Source organism: Eulemur rufifrons, chromosome 8, assembly GCF_041146395.1.
Source record: "Eulemur rufifrons isolate Redbay chromosome 8, OSU_ERuf_1, whole genome shotgun sequence".
In the NCBI taxonomy this organism is placed as follows: domain Eukaryota; kingdom Metazoa; phylum Chordata; class Mammalia; order Primates; family Lemuridae; genus Eulemur; species Eulemur rufifrons.
In genome coordinates, this window is record NC_090990.1 from 82,055,045 (window position 1) to 82,076,325 (window position 21,281).

Below are 21,281 nucleotides of genomic sequence, written 5' to 3' on the forward strand. Positions count from 1 at the left end.
TGTGTATATATATTTGTTCAGGGGGTCAATGGGTGAACATGGTATGGGGCTGATAGTGTATTAAGTTCTTATGCATTTTAGTGTTAGGAATATTAGAAGAGTAAAACAGTAATCATGGTCCTTATAGAGAACAGATGGCATTCACAAATTGGGAATTTGAACTGGTTTAATAAAAGGACTATTTACAAAGATGTGGGCAAGTATAGAAAAATTACTAGGAATAGGGCTCATAGCAGCCTGGCACATCACTATCCCTAGGCCTGAAGCAGTAAGATGAAGGAGATCAGAAGCAGGAGAGGACATTCATAGGAGAAGACACCTGACGGGAGCCATGACTTTCTGTTACAGGATGCAGTCAGCCTATGGCATCCCCACAGGGAAGGTGCCAGGGGAATAAATACCTTGACCTCACTCTCCCCCAGTCTCTTCCTGGCACTCTCCATTGGCTGAACCCAACTGGAAGCCAGAGGGCAATGGAGTCCACTGAAGTAGTCCATATAAGCCAGCTTCCCGGGGCACAGAGCAATGTGGAAAGAGTGGAGAGTGGAGCTGGAGGGACAATCAGAAGATACTCAGTACCAAAAGTAAACATACTTCTGAGGAAAATCATGTCCACAACAGGCAGAGAGGAAGAAACAGGCTTACACGAATAGATGTTTAGAGTAAGCTAGATGGAAGAGTTTGCTTACCGAGAAGGGTATTTAACATCAAAACAGGCTTTCAAATAATTGCATCTCTTTAAGATCCTTAAAAATAGGAAACACATACCCATTTCTATGAAATGATTTGGGAGAAATTGTACTGATGAGAGGTGTGTGGGTGGCTAAGATGACTTTGAAGGGTCCTTGTAACTTGAGGATTCAGTGTTCTAGGCGGAGTGATGGAAATCAGGGAACAGGATCTCCTGCAAAATATTCACAACTCTTTGAAATGGAAATCAGGCTATTCCAATTTAGGAATCAAATTAAAGCAAATAGTCAGGGTGTTAGCGGGCTGTGCTCTGTGCCTGTTTGAAGTGGCAGCTAAAGGAGGGAGGCGTGCTTTTTCCTGGATGAAGCAGGATCTCACTCAGCCTGTTTTCATCTTTACTTAGCACCTGCTGGCTCGGAGTGGTGTCGCCCAAGCAATCAGACACGGGGGCTGTGCCAAGAGACTGACCTCCTCACCCCACGTGTGCTGCCCCTCCCTGCCCCCATAATGACAGCCTGTCCTGATATAGATGGACAGGGGACTGGTTTAAAATGACAGTCTCAAGTTCATTTAGGAAGAGAAGGCTAATTCAAAGAAACAGCCAGGCAAGCTTCCTTTCTCTGTAGAAATAATTACTATCCCCCTTCACCATGGCCCACTTGGGAGCCCATTTCGCCTTTAGATCCCGCTGGCAGAAGACCGACGATGAACTCTGTCGACATAGCATGTCCTTTATCCTTCACAAAGCCATTCGCAATGACTTCTTTCAGAGCTATCTCTACCTGCTGGAAAAAATTCCCCTGGGTAAGTGAGTCAGAGCTACTAGATAAGGGACAGGAAATGACTGAAGGGATTGTGTGAGGTGTGGGCCTTCTAGAAGAGAAGTTAGAACAAGGATACTTTTTAGATTAGAAGAATGCACAACCAATGTCAGTGGGCTGAAAAGTTTCAATGGCATTCTTTTGTAGCCAGTGTAAAGATCAAGTGCCGCCTGGCAAGCCAGGACTCTATTTTGAGATTTCTATGCACCCTCAGGCTCAGCGATTTGCCTCTCTGGGTGTCGGTTGCCTGAGTATCAGGCTTGGAGAAACTCAGAAGGGTATTTTTAATATTTGAAAAAATTTAGAGTTGGGCAAATTAGGTAATTCAGACATGAGAGTATTAATGCAATAATGTATCAAATAAGAGTTAAAAAGAAAGGCTAAACAGTAATAGACCAAAATGTGTTTGGGGTGTGTTTGTGTGTGTGTATGTGTGCGCGCGTGTGTTTGTGCACACACTACGTATAATCTTCTCTGGCCTTCTTGAATCATGGGAATAATCAGTCTAAAAGGAGTAGATTTTAGTTTGGCCTTTGAACATTAAGAAAAAAAATTGAGGCAGTATTCTGTCTCCATTTTTGTTATTTCCTCCAGTTTTCAGGGAATTGGACAATAGAGCAATAAAAAGCTTATCTGGTTTGTCTATGCTACTTTTGTCTCAGTCTCTGTGAAAGTAGTTACTTCAAGGCACTCTAAACAGCACTGAAGAGAAAACAACTTAACATTAAAGAGTGAAGTACCCCCCTTTGATTTATATTTTCCCCCAATGAAAGCAGGAAGGTTGTGTATCTGCTCAGCCTATTTTCTTAAGATTGTCTGAAAGCCCCATTGTGCACTTGATGTGGCCAGGGTTTCCAGTGGAGGAAGGAGCTGCATCATTCTTTGTATTGCATTTAAGAACCTGGATGTTAGCAGCCTACCAAAGTCTCTTTTTATAAATCCATTTCTGAGGGATCCTTTCATTTTAAACACACAAATACCTTTGGCTCATATTTATACAACTTTCTTGTAAAAATTATTTTCTCATCTCTGACTTTGATGCTCACAGCCACACTAGGAGATAGGTAGGGTAAGTGTCGTTACTTTTTACTCCCACCTTTCTGCTTTCTCCCTCCCATTTTATTTCTTTTTTTTTTTTTTTTTTGAGACAGAGTCTCACTTTGTTGCCCAGGCTAGAGTGAGTGCTGTGGCGTCAGCCTAGCTCACAGCAACCTCAAACTCCTGGGCTCCAGCGATCCTCCTGCCTCAGCCTCCCGAGTAGCTGGGACTACAGGCATGCACCACTATGCCCGGCTAATTTTTCTATATATATATTTTTAGTTGTCCATATAATTTTTTTCTATTTTTAGTAGAGACGGGGTCTCGCTCTTGCTCAGGCTGGTCTCGAACTCCTGACCTTGAGCGATCCACCCGCCTCGGCCTCCCAGAGTGCTAGGATTACAGGCGTGAGCCACCGCGCCCGGCCCATTTTATTTCTTTAAGTGAGGGAAAGAAAATTCAGAGATGATGATATCTAATCTAGATAAATATCAAAGCAACAACCAAAGCCCAGGGCTCTTTCTGGTAGATCACACTGCCCATAAGAAATTCTTTTAGGATATAATACATCTCATCTATATCCAAATGGAAAAGCTAGAGCAGTTCATTTGGAAGGTGATGATATTCTGGTTGCTTTATACATTGGCAGAACATTGCTTTTATGGAGACACTCTTTGGGCCATACCTTAATACCAGTAGCTTGTAGTCTTGGTTGCATTAGGCTGGAGAAAGATATCAATTACAATAATTGAGAAGAGACTCAATAAAGGGTAAAAATAGTTACCAGAGAGAAAAGGAACTTCTCTCTGAAAGTAAATGAAAATGAATTAAAAGGCTAGAATAAAACAGTTTCTTGTGAAAATCAGATGAAAATTAGTTTGAGACAAGTAGACTATAAATTATATTTGACTTCAATCTTTTTTTTACACAGTAAAATTATTTTGATTTTGTAGTCATTTTGATTTTGTCGTCATTTTGATTTTGTCTGTTTTTCTCCTTTGTGAATGTGCTCATGGTTTATCAATGATTTCCAACATTTTAAACCACATTATTATTAAAAGACAAACTTTTTGACAAAATATTCCATGGAAACCAAATGTAAAACACAGAAGAAAGTGAAACTTTTCTGCTTAGGACTGAGGACAGAGTTCTTTCCTTGGCCTATCCTCTTAGCCTCAATAGTGGCTCGGGAAGCCTTTCTATAACACCTAGAAGGTTCCATAAACACAGTTTGAAAACCATTAGTCTATTCCAAGCCAAAGTTTATTTTACTTAATTGCAGTTTTCCATAAATGGGCACTGCTTATTTTCTCTGACCCTGATGATTCAGTCCAAGCATTATTTTCTCCCGAGAGTCACAGAACTAGGCACATCCACAATACCTGTCTGATAATAGAAATTGAGGGCTATATTAGTCAGTATGGACTGGGCTATGCTGCAATAACAAATTAACCCTGAAATCATAATAGCCAAAGACATAAAAGTTTATTTTTCACTTTTGCGACATAATTTTCCACATGCATTCTTAGGGGTAGGAGGGAGGCTATATTCCATAAGGCATTCAAGGATCCAGGATGATAGAGGCTCCATCAGCTGGAATATCACTAGTCACCAAGGCAAGGGAAGTGAGTAGCTAAAGGTTTGTTTATCAGCTCTTAAATATTTTGGCCCCAAAGGACATATATTACATCTATTTAGAATCTGTTGCCCAGAACTACAAGGATGCTGGGCAATGTGAAGGGACCACATGTATATTTGGTCACAAGTAAATGTTTCTGCCACAAGGAAAAAATGTTGCTTTTTAGAGATAGAAAATGCCAGACATTTCTTCTTTCTGATCAGTTCAGTCATATTCAATGTAAGAGACACTTGAGGAATTCTCATTATTGAACAACTATTGTGCCCTGGAGAAGATTCATACATTAACAAGACACAGCCCCTGTTCTTCATGATTTTATAATCTGGTAAATGAGGCAAATCTACAAATAACTTTGTATTTATCTTTTAAAATTGATGGTGCAGGGAAGGCAGGCTATCAGCTCTGTGAATGCTCAGATTTTTTACAGCTTTTTCTTCTCATGGCAGAGGCTGAATGTTCAGAAAGGAATTGGCATATAATTCTCATCTGCCAGTGTGAATTTTATCCAATTAGAAGGCTTCCCTTAACCCTTGATTAACTCACTTAAACCCTGGTTTTTGTCCCAGGAGGTTATAACTTATATTATGGGATGCATTTTTACATATTAATTCCCCTACTGGACTCTAGTTCATATGAGAGTGAAGACTCATCTATTTTTCCCTCCTCTGTACCTGTATATCTAGCATTTACTATGGTTCCTGACGCATAGAAAAAACTCAATAAATATCTGATTAATAAATTAAGTGGCCTCTTACTAATAATTAATCAAAGGTTACCAAAGTCCTGAAATCAAATTCTTGCATTGCTACTACTATAGAGGTAGCCTCTGCAGGTTTCTAAAACCTCTGAGCATCATTTCCCTCAAAACTGTAGCAGGGCTGTTTGAAGGATTAATTGCAGATATATATGTGAAAGTAGTTAATCTTCAGTATTAGTTTCTTCCTTTCCTTCCTCTGAGCTGGGCCCCTATAGAAGTCAGCCTGTAGACTTCTCGAGAGTAGGCATCACCAAAGGCAATAAAGTTAATTCAATATATGAGAGTTTTTGTTATGCTTTTCAGTTTGGAAATAGAACATAGCCAGGAGTGATGCTCCCTCCCCAGCCCTGCTGAGGTGTTTTAGAGTTGGCTTCCCCTATTCTTGATGATTTCAAGACTTCATAGAAATGAAAATAAATCCCTTCTTTCAAAAAGGTTGGGGAACCCCTCCTGTAGGGTCTGCACAGAGAGTTTGTTGTTTGGACTAATTACGGAAAGAACAGTGGCTAACCAGACTCTGATTCCTTCTTTCCTTCCTTCCTGCCTCCAACTGCCTGGGTTAGGCAGCCAGTCTCACTCCAGTACACTGTGTGACAACATGCAGTCATGGAGAAATTTTATGGAACATTCCTGGCTAGCTTCAGAGATTCGTGGAATAGCAAGGACATGCATACTGAAAGTCTGCATTGCTCTGCTGTTGAACATAACAGATCTTCAGAAAGAAGTGAGAACAAGGCTATCAGTGTTCTCAGTGTTTTGCCTATATTGTCTCAGTTCATCATCGCATCCCTATTAGGTGTGCTGTTATTTTTCCCTTCTTATATTTGAAAAACTGATGCAAGGAGGATTTAAGCAACTTGCCAAAGATCTTGCGGTGGTGAGTGGTGGAGGAGGATTAGAACCCAGGTGGTCTGACTCTGGAGTCTTTCTTTAGCCACTATATCATATTGCCTCTTAATGTATTAATAAATGGAAATCTGACTAATATGGGCAGCAATGTAAGTTTTACCATATTTTTTGATTTGATAGAAATAGAAAATATAGTTTATAAAGAGCACTGGCTTTCTATGAAGATCACCGAGATAGGCAAGCCAGTAAGTAGGTTTATGCAATCTAGTTCCACCAACCAAAGTTCAGTTGGAGTCTTGGAGTGAACAAATTTTCCAAAGGTGGCTGTTTGTGAACAAATGGAAAGTAAAATAGGAAAACAAGTTAGCGTAAATCTCCATTGTGTTCACCAGTGCTCAAAGGGGTCTATATATGGCCTAATTGGAGATAATCACATAAATTAACTCTCGATAATTCTTCTAGTGCTAGTTATTAATATATTTCTGAATACAAGAAAGTCAATGAATATTTATTAATTATATTATTGAGCAAGAGTCTGTTACTCCTAGACATTATTAAGGGTTTGAACTAACTTCACATTTAGAACAATGGTTGCATGTGGTTTAGCAGAAAGCCCAAAAGATTTGCATCTGAATAGGCATGTGTTAGGACCTGGCTATCCTACTTCTATTCCATGTGGTATTGAGTAAGTTACCAAGTCTTCCTGATTCTCCCATTACTCATCTGTAAAAATAATTATTATGACTCCAGTCTTGTAGACTCATTGTGAGGATTAAAAGAGATAATGTGAAGAGATAATATGAAAGTGTGTAGCATAATTCCTGGCACATAGGAAGTACTCACTAAATATTATGCCCCTGTTTCATTAATCCTCTTGTAGAAGAAGCAGTCTCTGGGGAGGAAATTAAGAACAATAGCTACCCTTTTGCCATCATAGTTAAAAGCCACAGTTAATACAACCATTTCTATCAAACTCTTGGAACTTCCAGAATGCAACTCAGCACATGCAATTGACACTTTTCAAATTGATTCGTCCCTGTGGCAGTCATTGCTGCACAACTCATTGTACAGTGAATCATTTTTCAAAGGTTCATTGTTATCTGTGAATGAAAATGCAAAATGCTGCAAGATTATTTTTCTCTTTAAAGAAAAGAAGAAAAGATAATTTCCTTTTTCATTGAGCAGACATATTTTTAGGTACAAAATGTGAGATGCATGAGCTATGGTTTGGGATTTAAATAGCTCTTGCTTCAAATCCCAGTTGTGTCAGTCAGTAGCCACTTGACCTTGGGCAATTTAGTGAACCTCTTCATGGCTTTGTTTCTTCTTCTGTAGAATGGATATAATGTTTATCTTACATATTTAGTTCTATATAAATGCTTTGCATATGTATTGTATATATGCATGTTTGATCAATGATAGTTACTATTTTTAAAAAATTATTTGGGGATGCCTAATTAGAAGGACAGATATTTCATAAACTATACAAAGACATGACTTGTGTGTGCTTACGTCAGGTATTCCCTATAACCATTCACATCTTTGTTGAACCTATATGTTCAAAGAATAAAAAGCTAGCACTTATTCAATGAAGATTCAAAGAAGGCCTATTATGAGCTAAGCATAATGATAAATGCTGAGTTTACAAAGAAAATAAGATACAGCCTTATCTTGAAGAGTATTGTGTAAGAGAAAGACCTACACAGATAATTTTTTAAGGTGGGAATACGCTTATAGAGACCACTACAGGATTCTACAGAGTTGTAAAAGGAGGCGTGGGAACTGCTGAATCAAATCTTGGCATGAAAAATCTGTCTTCATTATCTCTGCCTGACTTTTGGCTTTCTCAAATTTGATAGTGGTTCAAGTAGAATATTCTAGAAGGAATAGAGAGTTAGGAAGATACTTAGCAAGTAGTTAGGGGATAGATCCCCTGCTGAGCTGGGGAAAGTGGATTGTCCCTCCCCACCTTTGGTTACCTGATTTGTGTTGAAGCCTGAAAAGAAGTTAAGAAACACTTAACTTGTCCTAAGTGAAAAAAGAAAAAGCCACCTAAAACTTTCAGGGTAGATATTACACTATTTTAGAGAAGAGAAACACCAGACACCTAAAGCCCACAGGGGACAAATAAAACCTAGAGGTCCTGTCTGGGCAATTCAGAGACTTGGTAATGACAGCTTCTTGACATCCTGGCACATTCAGACCTTTGGACTTCACCAGAAACATTGATAAAGTGCCAACTCTCCCCCTCCCTTTGTTGGTGAAAACATAGAGTGAGGGAGGTAGCATTTATTGAGCTCCTGCTCTTAACCAAGCCACATACTGGGTGCTTTCATTGCATCATCTCATTTAACAATGTCAACAACCTACTATGATAGGTATCATCACCTCATTTTATAGAGGAAGAAAGGGAGGTTCACATGAGTTATGTAACCTACTCAAGATCATACAACTAATTAGTGTCGGAGTTGGCAAGCAAATCTAGGGATGCCTTACTCCAAGATACTTTTTCCTTCTTCCCTTCCCTTCCCTTCTCTTCTTTTCCCTCTTTCCTATTTTTACCATTACCTCTTTATGGCTAATTTGGGAAGTGCTTATCTGCAAATCTCTCTTATGGAAGGTTTTACCCTTCATAAGGGCATCTCCTAATCGGGCTTTTTTCTTTCTCTTATAAATAAAAGGCTAACTTGATCCAACATTCTCAATCTCAAACCATTTCAAAATTACTGTCAAAATCTCCCTACATATCCTCTGGAGACTCTTAGATCAATTTCCAGTTGACAAACAGGTCTAACATCTGGAATAAAGAGGCTGAAATAGCTATATCCATTAAAAAAAGAAAGATAAATGAACAAAAGGAAGATACTTAGCAAAGATAAGCACTTAGCTATGAACAAAATTTCCTGTTTGTCAGAAAGTTTCCATTTTATTGGTAACTTGAATAATGCTGCTTTGACATTTTGGACCTATCTCTGATATTTGGTGAATATCTCCTTTCAAGACTAGATTAAGATTTTGAGTGATTATTCTGTTTTTCTCAAATTTTTTTATGTCAAAAGACAGCAAAATCATTAAATAGCACGTCACCCCAAGGTAAACTCATTTCTTTGCATCTTAGAGTCAGAAGCTGAGAACTTGAGCAGCAAAATTCCTTTGCTACTTGAAAAAGACTTTCTGAAAGGACATATTTGAAAAGTTCCAAGTTTCATCCAGATAATCCACACCATGTGAAATTCCTTTCTTTCTCAGTAAAAAAAAAATTGTTTACTATTTTTTTATTTCTTATTGTTGTTTCCATTTGTATCCTTTATTTATTTTAAACATTGAATTGTCTTTAAATTGATTAGAAATCCTTCTCATTTTTTTGCTAACCAAAATCAAAAGCATCCTTTATGGCCAAGGTCTTTTTGGAATCTTCTTGCTTCTATTTGCAGGCATCAGTGGAACCCCAAGGCAATTGTTGTTTGTACCATTCATTGTGCATGCAACAGTGTATGACTGAACTCCCTCTTGCTAGGTTATAATCTCCCATGAGAGAGAGATTGGGTTTTATGCTTCTTGTTTCCTGGGTGTTGTATTGGTGCTCAATAACTGAATCATGGATGAATTTTCTCTTGGTGTCCACTCTCTTGGATATTAACCTTTCCTGGAAAGTTCATAAGATCTTTATTCTCCTTCAGGGTAAATGAACTTGTACTCTATTTTTCTTTTTGTCACAAGTGAACAGTTGGAGGTCCCTAGGAATTCAGTTCATAATGTTGGTCAAGGGATAAATACCGTATTGTATTAAGAACTAATAGAGTGTCTAGTCTCTGTCTTTGTCTACTCCAAGTTTCAAAGAGCTATTGCAGCTCTATAAGAACAAGTCACTTGATATATATCTACAGTAAAAAGGCATAGGCTGGCGACTAATTGCCTTATCTGAGTCAACATGCACAATTGCAGGAACTATCAGGAGGAGAGAAGTGGAGCTGGCCATGACACCTCATATATCTTTTTTAGTGAAATGCTGCTGTCAATTAGGTGAAAATGAGAACTCAAGCCCATAACCATAAAAGTCCACCTATTGAGTCTGATACCTGCTGAGATTGGCATTCTCTTGTGGTCTAAATGTTGCTAGCATAAGGGACCATTTCCATTTCTAGATTAAAGGTTTTAATAGACTGCACCAACTAGGTGACTTAAGCAGGTGATGATGAGTGTGGCTGTTTTTGCTGCTTTGGTTGGATCAAGAAGAGCCCTGGGCTGTGGCTTGCCAGTGATCCCAGAGCAGCATTCAAGCCTGGGCAGACTCTGTGAGCTGTGATTCCCTAGCCTGATTTTCTGAGACATCCAGAAGAATTTGGAACAGTCATATTATTGAGATGGTGATGCCTGATTTCTGTCATCTCTGTTGAATTTATAAGCATTTATTGAGCTACCTGCAGTTTACACACTTTACCCAGTGCTAGGAAAGGAAGATTGGTTTAGGTCAATGGTTCCCAGTATTTTTGAACATGGGGACCCTCCCTTTGATGTTATAGTTTCTCAATTTACAGCTAGTTTGTGCATAAAATGTCAAAAAAGCTTCTATGTATTTATTAAAACTTTTAAAATAATAATCTATATATAATAGTTTTAGTATATAATAGTTAACCTCCAGAAAATGGTATACTACATGGAAACTGATTCTTGTCTTCCTTTCAGCAAATTCATGGTCATTTAGGGTCCAAATATTGGCTTTAGTACCTTCAAGTTGGAAAATACTGATGTAATTCCATAGATGGAATATAGTCATGGTAATGTAAGTGTTTATCGGATTTCTAACTTTTAGAATAAAAATGTGCAACTAATTGTTCAATTCTTAGGCAAGTAGTATACTAGTCCAATGTCACAATCTTGGGGTGATCTGAAGAATAGTGTTCCTAGTTAAGGATAATTTCTTTTTCTCTTAGATTCCTTCTCTTCAAAATTATGCCATATTTTGTTTTGCTTCATACCCTGATCATAACATTTTGGAACCATTGTGTATTTTGCTCTGAGCTTTCAATTATCTTTTATTTTTGGTGATTAACATTAAAAATGTGTCTTCCTTAGAATATTAATAATATCCCCTGGTTTCTTGCCTATTCTGTCTAGGATCCAGATCATTCTACTTCTTGAAGATAATGTTTTTTAAGCCTATGTTTTCTCTTATGATATAAACTGATTTCTTTCCAGATCTGATAAATAGATGTCATTTTGGCATTTCTTTTCATTGGATTCCTGGGTTATTTGCATCTTGTTTCATCGTGCATCTTGTCTTGATTTTAACCCTCACTGTGCTGGAATATAGCTTCAAGAATCTTCTGAAGAATAAATCTATGGGAGGTAAATATTCTTTGACAGTTGGGTATTAAATTTGGCTTCAAAATAATTTTCTGATGAGATCTGTGATATAAGTCTGATTCTAGTGCTTTGAACTTAGTGTTGCCAAATTAAATGTAATCAACAAATTTTTTAGCATAAGTATGTCCCATGTAATGTGCAATATTTCAGACAGGCTTACATTAATGAATTTTTCATTGTTTAACTGAAATGTAAATCTGTGAGTCCTGTTTTTTTATTTGCTAAATCTGGCAACCCTATTTGAAGATCAAGCCCTTTTCTCTTTCTAAAGAACTTTCAGATCTTATTATTCTTTCTGTTTTGAAATTTCTTAAGGATGTGTGTAAATGTGCCTTTTTTTTTAATTCATGCTGATCAACACTGTTGGATCTTACAATCTCATTCAGCTCCAAGAAATTTTCTTCTGTTATTTCTTTAATAATTTTTTTCTCTCCATTTTATTAATTTTCCTGAATCCCAATTAGCTTGATGTTGGGCCTTCTGAATTGCTTTTGTGTGTCTAGTCTTCTTACTTCTGTTTTCCATGTCTGTTGCTTTTGTTTTATGTCCTGGAAATTTACTCAATTTTATATTATAAAGTTTTTGGTTATTAAAACTTTAATTTGTTAAAATTCTTTATTCTTTGAATTATAATTTTTTTGGAATCTTATCTTTAATTTATGAATGCAGCAGTTCTCATATCTCTTCAAGGATATATGAAGGGTTTTTTTGTTTGTTTTGGTTTAAATTCTCACCCATTTCCTGAATTATTTCTATTTCCTTTGAGGTCGGTTCTGATTGTTTATCTTGATCTTTTTTTTTCAGGCTGCTACTTTACTCTCATATGTTTGAAAATCATTGTTTATCCACATTTAGGATTAAAGGACAAGGTAAATGATTCTAGGTAGAGGATAAGGTTTCCTCTGTTATGTACTTGTCCCATAAATAGGATGATGAGAAGCTCCACATGTGCAGGTAGACCTTACCAGACTCTGATGAGTGTGAGTAAGTGAAGAGCTTGGAGTCTTCCGTATGTCAAAATGAGTAATGTTCCAGAATTCTAATGTTAACTGGTCTAGTTCTCCCTAAGCAGCTTTTTATTTACTCTTTGTTTAGAGATGGACATACTTTTTCCTCCTAAAATTACAGCTGTCCTGCCTGTTGCTTTCAGGAGAATATACTTGTCCTCTCACCTGGTTGTTCTCTAAGACAGAGTTTTGATTAACACTCTTATTTTTTGGTTTATATTCTCATTCTTATACTTGCCTCCTATTGGCTACAAGTCTGGAATGTAATTTCTTCTTGCAGCTATTGTAGTTTGCAGACTCTTTAGTTTGTCCTATCTGCTTTTTATCTTCCAGAAATTTTACTGGAATTATGAATCCATCAGTGATACCCTCTCGGTTTCTTCACTGTTATGGCTTTAGTCTATTAAGACAATTCTTAGGGAATGTTGGGAGGGAGGGAAGACAGATGCATGTTCTCAGCCTATAATCTTGAACCAGAAGTTCCTCCCTTTAATCTGCTTTCTATCATTTCCCTCTGAGTGTCCTTTAATGAAAATATTGTAAATCTGCATGGTTGAATTTTGATTTACAAAACACACTTACATGTACTCTCATTTACTCCTCAGAAGTTGTAATGCATTTTTTTAAATAAGTGTCTTAAAATAATACTTCATATGTTTTTCAAAATAATGAAATGACAATGTATATGCAAATGTGCCCAGCATACTACCTGGTACAGAATAGCTGCTCAATAAATATTATGTCTATTTTTATTATTTTATTTTCAGAATATAGAGCTCAAGTACATTTCTGTAATGTTGGTATAAAGACATATTTCGATATTTGTTGCTTGAAAAAGATAAAAAATTAGCTACCTCTACCTTGTGATTAGAAGTAAGGATTAATGACAAAATTCTCATAAAACATTTGGAGCTTAGAGATAAAACTCACCATGAAATTGATGACATTCTTTGTTCTATTGTAGCTAACATTGTTAAACTTTTACAGTGATAAGCTATAGGCTTATTAAATTATAGAGTTATTAAATCTTGAAAATTCCATGTGATTGTGGTTTATAGACAAGATCCCTGAGGATCAGAGGGGTTAAGACATTTTCCCAGGGTTACATAGCAAGTAAATCACTGAGCCAGAACTCAAACCCAAATCTTTTGACTTCAAACCAGTGCTCTTTCTTCCACAGCACAAATTCATGGGCTTTTAAGAGGAAATGCAGTGCACAAGCTTGAGCTTGTTCTATCATATAAATATTAATAACTATTAATAATATTTCATTGGCAGTGAAATTGTATGCTTTAACAAGCCAAGTCATCAATGGTGAGATGCAGTTCTATGCCAGAGCTAAGCTTTTCTATCAAGAAGTACCAGCCACAGAAGAGGGTATGATGGGAAATTTCATTGAACTGTCCAGCCCAGATATCCAGGCCTCTCGGGAATTTCTCAAGAAATTTGTTGGGGTGAGTAATACTACTAACTGTAGCTTGATGGGAAGGCAAAATCCTTGCAAACATTGAGCTCACGTGCCTCTGTGTTGTCACTTGTCAGGTTAAACTTATCTCAGCAGAGAGTTCAGCCTAAAAGCCTATTTTAAGATGTTCAAAAAGGGTGGACCACATCAGACCATTGATTTATTCTACTTGGCAATTCATCCTCCTAACACCAGCTAATCTTACATGCTTCAGGCGAAGGTGAACTAGCAGTGCTGATATTGCAATTTGTGAATTAAGAAGACATCTCTTTTACAGTCTCATAAGTAAACAGTTGGCACCCAGATGATTGATGAGAGATCATGCCCTTTGGGATCTTGAGTTGACTTATTGATTTTCTGTAATAAAAATTAGACGTAGTAAGGAAATGCATGCTTATGTTCATTTTAAAAATAATTACAGTAGAATCCCTTCATATCATTTTATACTTGGTTCAGATTTTTCCTTGAAAGAATGTTATCCCTTTGTAGTCCTGGTGTTGGGTGAAGTCACGTTTTCTTACTTTTGTGTCATGTGGAAACAGACAGTATAGTGTAGGGGCCAAAATGCTGGGCTCCAAAGTCATCGTGGGTTCTTCTGCTTAATGTATAAGCAACCTTGGGCTTGTTACTTAAATGCACTAAGCCTCAGTTTTCTCACCTGTAATGAGGGCATGACAACAGAAGCTGCCTCGCAGGATATGAAGATCAAATGAGGCAATATATCTCATGTGTGCACAAAATTAGTATACAACAAATCTAATTTACGCTACTACTAATAACAGGCTTTCATATAGTGCATTCATTATGATTTAAGAAACTTCATTTCATTGTTAGACTAGATTTGACCCCCGCAGCTTTATTAGCTGCTGTTGGTCCTACTGAAGACACAAACATGTTTTGTTCTAATACATTGTAAAGTCATTTGTTTGAAATTTGGAGCCTATTTTATGCTGGTAAAGGATAATTATAAACATTAGGCTGTGAGATTAGTATGTCAACCTATCTAGCAGCATAATAGTAAGAATATTCCTAGTGTTGAGGTGTGGTTCACTTCACATCCAACCTCCCTGGAGCACCTGGTGTCTGAGTGCAGAGGTGGCAGTAGAGACACTGTGGTCAGGATGGGACATCTACTAGGGCCGAAGTGTCTGGACGTCAGCTGCAGCCATAAAGAACCAGGGAGTCTAGGGATAACATCCAGGTGTGTTTACAGGTCGGGTTAACCTGGAGTATTTTTAAATCAGTATTGCTGACTGATTTCATTGAGTGTTTATTCTGAGATGGTCAGTTACTCTGCTAAGCCCTTTAGAAACATTGTCTCAGTGACTCTTCACAACAATTCTTGGAGGTAAATGCTATTATTAGCTCTGTTTTTACAGTTGTGGAAACTGAGGCTTGGAAAGGTTAAATCAGTTGTCAAGGTTACACAGCTGGTAAGAGTCAGAGCTGGGAGTTAAGCCCAGCCAGGTCTGTCCGACACCAAACTCCCTGCTCTTAACCGTGACATATTTTTTCCATTTGTCTCATGAAGCTGAAAAAAATCCCTGCTTTTTTTTTTCTTTCCTTTTTGGTGGACCATAGACCTAAATCCTCCTCCAGTCTGACCCAAAGCAATCCCTCCTGCTTGCCTAGTGGTGAGGCCGACTTTGATCCCGAAGCATTTCAGAAGCTTAGTTAGTAATCCAGCTGTCTTGTCACTCCGTGTGGAATTCCAAGCTGACCGCAGGGATGCTGGTCAGACAGAGCCCATAAGCACGCCCACGGACCTGGGAAAGGAAACAGCCTTATGCTTGCATATTTGTGTTGGAAAAGAGGCAGCCTGCTCCTTTCAAACAAATATAAGGAGTCCTTCTTAGTAGACAAGGCTCATTGTAAAGCCGTGAACTCTAAGTACAAACACGGTCCTTTTTAAGGGATGATATTTTGATACTTTGACCTTAATGCTATAATCTACAAAATTAGTATTCAGGTCAAGATACAAGGAGTTAAGGAATATGAGTATCTAACATGATTTATTCTTATGTCAACTGAGAAAAGGCAGCTTGTTTAATTTCAAGTTTTGCTTTCCTTTCAACACTTAGTGACATGGGACAGTGGGAAAAGGTGCTTAAACTAGTTGCAAATGTGATATCAAGATGATGTCAATGGTAGCTCATAACTTTCCTCAGTTTTAGCTTTCTAGTGGAGGAAGTAGTAATTAATAAAAAGTAATCATTATGGTTTTCAAGTGATTAGTATTTGATGGTATTTAGTTTTTGACATTTTCCAGGGATTGGATGTCTAAAAAATCTGGGTCTAACATTATATGTCATGGTTTTTATAGAGTGGCATGAAGTGTTTTCATTTTAGTTTTTAACTATATTGGATGAACTTAATGTTCTTCTAAACAAAATACATAGGCAGAAGTAAAACTAAAATGAAATTCCCAATAGTATTTTACTATTTTACATGAACGTATATGAATTTATAAATATGAAGATAGCATAATAAATGAAAATAACAAAAGTCTTGCTTTAAAATCACACATTGCATGTAGTTCTAGTCACATCCATGTAAAGGCATCAGATTTCACAGCTTCAGGCAGCCCTGGTGTCCAAGAGGCGAGAGATGTCCCTGAGCTCAGTCTTTAAATATCCCTTCTCAGAGGAGCTGCATGTGAATGAGAGACAGAAAGAACCCTGGGGCCAAGATATGGGAGGCAGTGCCAACTATGTAGAATGAAATGGAATTGGAATAAAGAGAACTAGATAACAGTGGGGAGAAGCTAAAGGTACACAGGATTTGAGTGAGAGGTACCATTTTTGTGTTTGTAAATATCAATAGTTTCAAGAATATAGTCAAATATCACACATCAAATTTAGTGAAAAATACTAATTAGAGGATGAGAGTTTTCAAGAAAGTTCTGTTTCAAACATTTCAGCTCTCTGAACCTCAGTTTCTTTGTCTGAAAAAGAAGGAGAATTAGACATCAGTGATTTAAAAACTCTAGGGTTTTGCTAAGATTCTCAAGGTCTTCCTTGGAGAATCATGGGAAGATTGCATGGGTGAGGCCCTGTCTCACACTAACCAGGGCAGCTTCGTGTTTATCTATTCGTTGAGAAAAAGGAGTTCAGCTGCTACAACCCTCTTGAAATCCACTGGCATGGATCTCTAAGGTCTCTTTGCTTTATTGTTTGATGGTTCTACTTCTAAAATGACTCGCTACACCAATGAGAGCAAGATGACCAATAGAAGATTTAGGATCTTTATTGTTTTAGGGCCAAGTAATAATAAGAAATGAGGATCTCTTATTGAGCATATAAATTTGTAGTAAAATCATTTTTTGGCTTAAAATAACTTCTTTGTACTTTCCCCCATCTCCATTATGTTATGAATTTACTTAGAAGATGCTTCTTTTATAGCATTCATGACATAAAATTTTAGCCTAGGCATTTTTATGAATTAATTTAGTTTAAATTGTAATATTTGAATGTGAGAGGTGGCATAGTGTAAGTAGAAATGGCAAACACATGGCAATGTACTACCACTTCCCCTTCCTATACTCAAGGCAGACATTACTAATCAATCATAGATGTGTTTCTTGCTGAGTCTGAATGAAACCTTATAAATTCTTTTTACCATAACATTAGACAAACTATAAAGAGAATAAGAGTTGTCACTTGAGTTGACATCCCTAATGTAGAACTGGCTTTGGATTCAGACAGTTCCTGTTCAAATTCTAGTTCTGCCATCAGCTATATAATATTAGAAATCTGAGTTTTCTCATCTCCAAAATGGGGATGATAATCATTATCTTGTGGAGTTTTTTTATTATTATAATTATTATAAATGTAAAGAGCTTGCTACATGTAAACACTCAATAATTATGGCTATGATTATTCCATTTGAAAACAAGTTATAATTGCTTCACTTTTTGTTCTTCATTGTACCTTTGTAGCATAAGGAAGGCTTTTTGGGTGGACTAGAAAGTTGCTTTTTTGATGTTTTCCTAAGCTCATACTTCACCTTTGATCGTTAGCCAAATTTTTTTTATTCTTAGTTCTTGAGAAATCCATAGTAGGCTTTCTCCTTAAGATCTTGATTGGCAACTTCAAGTATCTTGTTACTGTAATTTCTAGCACGAAACCTATTCAGCAGCCACCCCAATTATGACCAAATAATTTAGACCAGCTGAATCTTCATAAATCAGAAACTTTAAAATTTTACAGAAGCAAGTTTGAGAAAGTTTGCATTGATTGATTTCTCCCTACCCCTCCCACCTCCCCATCATCCCCTCACCTCCAGTTAATTTAATGCACAGACCTACTTAAAAAGCAGTTTTCAGAGTTTTGTGCCCAGTAAATCATGTAATTACTGGTTAAAAAAAAAAAACAGAAAACAACTTTTAGCATTAAAGGAGACAAGAAAACTTTGCTGAAACTACCCTTTATTCACTTGAACATTCTGTGTGCCATCAGGGCTGGATTTGAAATAAAATCCTGGCTTGAGAATGAATAATTAGCATTCTTCAGCTCAGGTCCCAAAATTTACCATCCACACAAGAGGAGTAGATAATTCAGAGCCCTTAAAATCAGTTTAGAAAAATAAAATTTCACTTATCCCAATACGAATTCAAGTATTTCCATGGAATGATTTTTTAAAGTAATTTTAAAATTCAGAAAGGCTCTCACTGCTTGGTTCTTCTCCTCTTCCTCCTCCTCCTCCTCCTCCTTCTTCTCCTTCTCCTTCTTCTTTTTCTTCTCCTCCTCCTTCTCCCCCTTCTCGTCTTCCTCCTTCTCCTCCTCCTTCTTCTTCTTTAACAGAGTAATAACCTACAGTACAGATCCATTTAGCTGTGGCTTTGAAACAAATTTACAGTATTCAAAGTTCTATCTTCATAGGGCTATAAATAGCTCATTGCTTGGAAAAAATTAGTAAGTGTTTAAACCTAAAATATTATTTTCTAATCTTAGTTTACAATTATTTTAAAGACCCATATTTGGATAAAATAAAGAAAACAGAACTAGGAATGTTTGGATATTTTTTTGGAAAAAGGTAATCGAATGTTCTATGTCTTGATTGTGGTAGTGAGTACATGACTGTATACATTTGTCCAAACTCATTGAATTGTACCCTTAAAATGGTACATTTTATTGTATAAAATTGACCTAAATAAAGTTGATTTAAAGAGGTAATTGGAGTGTCCAAGACTCCGAGTTGGTCTCTGTACTCGAAGTGTCAAGGTGCTTTTCTGCAGGGCTCCGGGAGAGCTGGAACAGACTGCGCCTTGGACTGCGGCTCTGGGATAGGAAGGGTGAGCAAGCACGTCTTGTTGCCGGTTTTCAACAGTGTGGAACTCGTGGACATGATGGAATCTTTCCTCCTTGAAGCCCAGAACTACCTGCAGGTGGCAGGGGACAAGGTAGAGAGCTACCACTGCTACAGCCTGCAGGAATTCACACCCCCCTTCGGGAGATATGATGTCATCTGGATTCAGTGGGTCTCCGGTTAGTCCTGCGTGGCCTTGTCTCTGCCCCTCTCCCCTTCTCAGCTAGAGAAGACGACACTTGGGCCTAATGAGGACACAGGAAAGATTTAGCTATAGCTGTGGTTACAGCAGTTAGCTAGCCTTCGGAGTCATGTGAACTCCCAAACAGCCTTGATCCTCCAGATTTCTCCCCTAACATTCTCTGTACCAGAAATTTACATTTCTTCGAGGATTTAGGTTTGTCCAAAGGCATTTGCTCCACCAACCTAAATCCCTGAAGAAATGTAAATACTTGAAAAAATTTTAAAAGTGGGTCCAAAAAAGATTAATCTCCAGTTACTGGCAGAATTAGACATTCTTAGATTTAAATCCCCAGGAAATGAGACAGTGGTGAACTAGATTTTGATGTGTGTGTGTGTGTGTGTGTGTGCGCGCGCGTGCGTGTGTAGGAGACCTGAAAAAGTGGTACTAGAGGGATTCTTCAGGGGCCATGGAGGGACTCATGGGGTAGACAAATAATTTACCTCATGCCTGTGAGGTAGACAGGCCAAGCAATATAATATCTACTTTATAGACAGGTGACTGAGCCTCCTCAAAGAGGACATGTGTCCTCTCATCTAAATTTTCAAGGCTTCCTGCAGCCAAAAACAAGGCTATTAAATAATTCAAAAATGAATGAACCATCGGTCTCCTGATTCTTAGCTCTGTGTTCTTTCCTACTCACCTCTCTCCCCACCCACCATTTCATCCTGTTCCCCCATCCACTTGGCCCCACCTGTAGGGTACCTGACTGATAAGGACCTTCTTGCATTTCTTTCCCGGTGCCGAGATGGCTTGAAAGAAAACGGCGTCATCATACTGAAGGACAATGTGGCCCGGGAGGGCTGTGTCTTCGATCTCTCTGACAGCAGTGTGACTCGGGACATGGACATCCTCCGAAGCCTCATTAGGAAGAGTGGGCTGGTGGTGCTGGGCCAGGAGAAGCAGGAGGGCTTTCCAGAGCAGTGCATGCCGGTGTGGATGTTCGCACTGCACAGCGATGGACACTTCTGAAAAGCAGTGGCAATGACGGGACTGGACAGTGGTGCTTTGGGATCTGGTGCTCTCCCTCAGGTGCCCCTTGTAATACAGATGAGAAGGGATATAATGCATGTCTGCAAATGACTGATGATATAGTATGGACGAGTTGTCGCTAATGATGTAATGCACACACTCAAATGAGACATGCACATGCTCTGTGGATTTCCTGAAAAAAGATGGCATAAAACATCAGGAAAGTGCTTTAAGAAACTAATATATTCCTAAACTATACAAGTGTGCATGAAAACAGAAGACATAAAAGATAGCTGGCCTGTATCCATATTTGTAAAAATTGTCTTTCTGAATATCCTAGGCAAGAATGTTTTTTTCACCACATTCTCTGAAGCAAGAAAAATAAATCATTTAGCTTTTAGAGAGATTCAGATAAGGCATTTGTTTACTAAAAAAAAGAAGAAGAAAGAAAGAAAGAAAAAAAGAAAAAGAAAACAATGGCCACAAATTCTAAACTTTCCCTGGTCTCTGATGACTGGTGTCATGGAGTAGCCCAGGCTGTGTGGGAGAAAATCTAGACTCCTTTCCCTGTCCTCATGTCAGCTACATTATGCTTCCTTCCTCTTTGGTACTACAACTTCTCTTGAACAAACATCTCCCCCTAATTAAGAGGGCACTAGTCAAAATAATCTTATGAAAACAAGTCCATTATTTAATTTTGTCTTTTGCCTTTCTCTTGGCAGAAAAAGTGTATGGTTTCACTTTCTATTTTGGGTCAGTTTCACTACCCAATGATGCAATATGGATGTAATTTGATAACAGAAGTCTGCATTACAATGATGGAGAAGTGTCTCCTTTCAGGAGAAAATGTTGTACCCCGAAATTTCAACCTTGAACGTATAAGTAAATGTCATTGATAATTTAATTTTAGCTATTGGCTTCCAACACTGCTTGCTTCATTGCAGCTGTTCCTGATGCCTTAATTGAAATGAATGTACATTGGAAAGAGAAGCAGCTATGGAAATGGACGAGGAAATGATAAACCTGAAAACTGAACTAGCTGGATTAATATAAGGCATTGTTTTAATTAAAAATAATCTAAAATCAAAAAGAAAAATGTAATTTAATTTTTGTTAGCAGAGTGTTTAA

General features: G+C 37.7%; 1 protein-coding gene and 1 long non-coding RNA gene across 2 annotated transcripts; one reads left to right on the forward strand and one right to left on the reverse strand.

The window, feature by feature from the left end:
- The first annotated feature begins 1,197 nt into the window (after positions 1-1,197).
- Positions 1,198-21,239, forward strand: NTMT2 (N-terminal Xaa-Pro-Lys N-methyltransferase 2). The gene is made up of 4 exons (XM_069480209.1): positions 1,198-1,494; positions 13,447-13,622; positions 18,870-19,119; positions 19,882-21,239. The coding sequence occupies exons 1-4, from the start codon at positions 1,341-1,343 to the stop codon at positions 20,151-20,153; spliced, it is 852 nt and encodes a 283-aa protein (XP_069336310.1). The 5' UTR covers positions 1,198-1,340; the 3' UTR covers positions 20,154-21,239.
- LOC138390717 (uncharacterized) lies at positions 16,153-19,950 on the reverse strand. Its single transcript, XR_011234575.1, has 3 exons — positions 19,887-19,950; positions 18,304-18,444; positions 16,153-16,577 (listed from the first exon to the last, which is right to left on the reverse strand). It is a non-coding gene; the product is annotated as an uncharacterized lncRNA (long non-coding RNA).
- Positions 21,240-21,281: the final 42 nt, after the last annotated feature.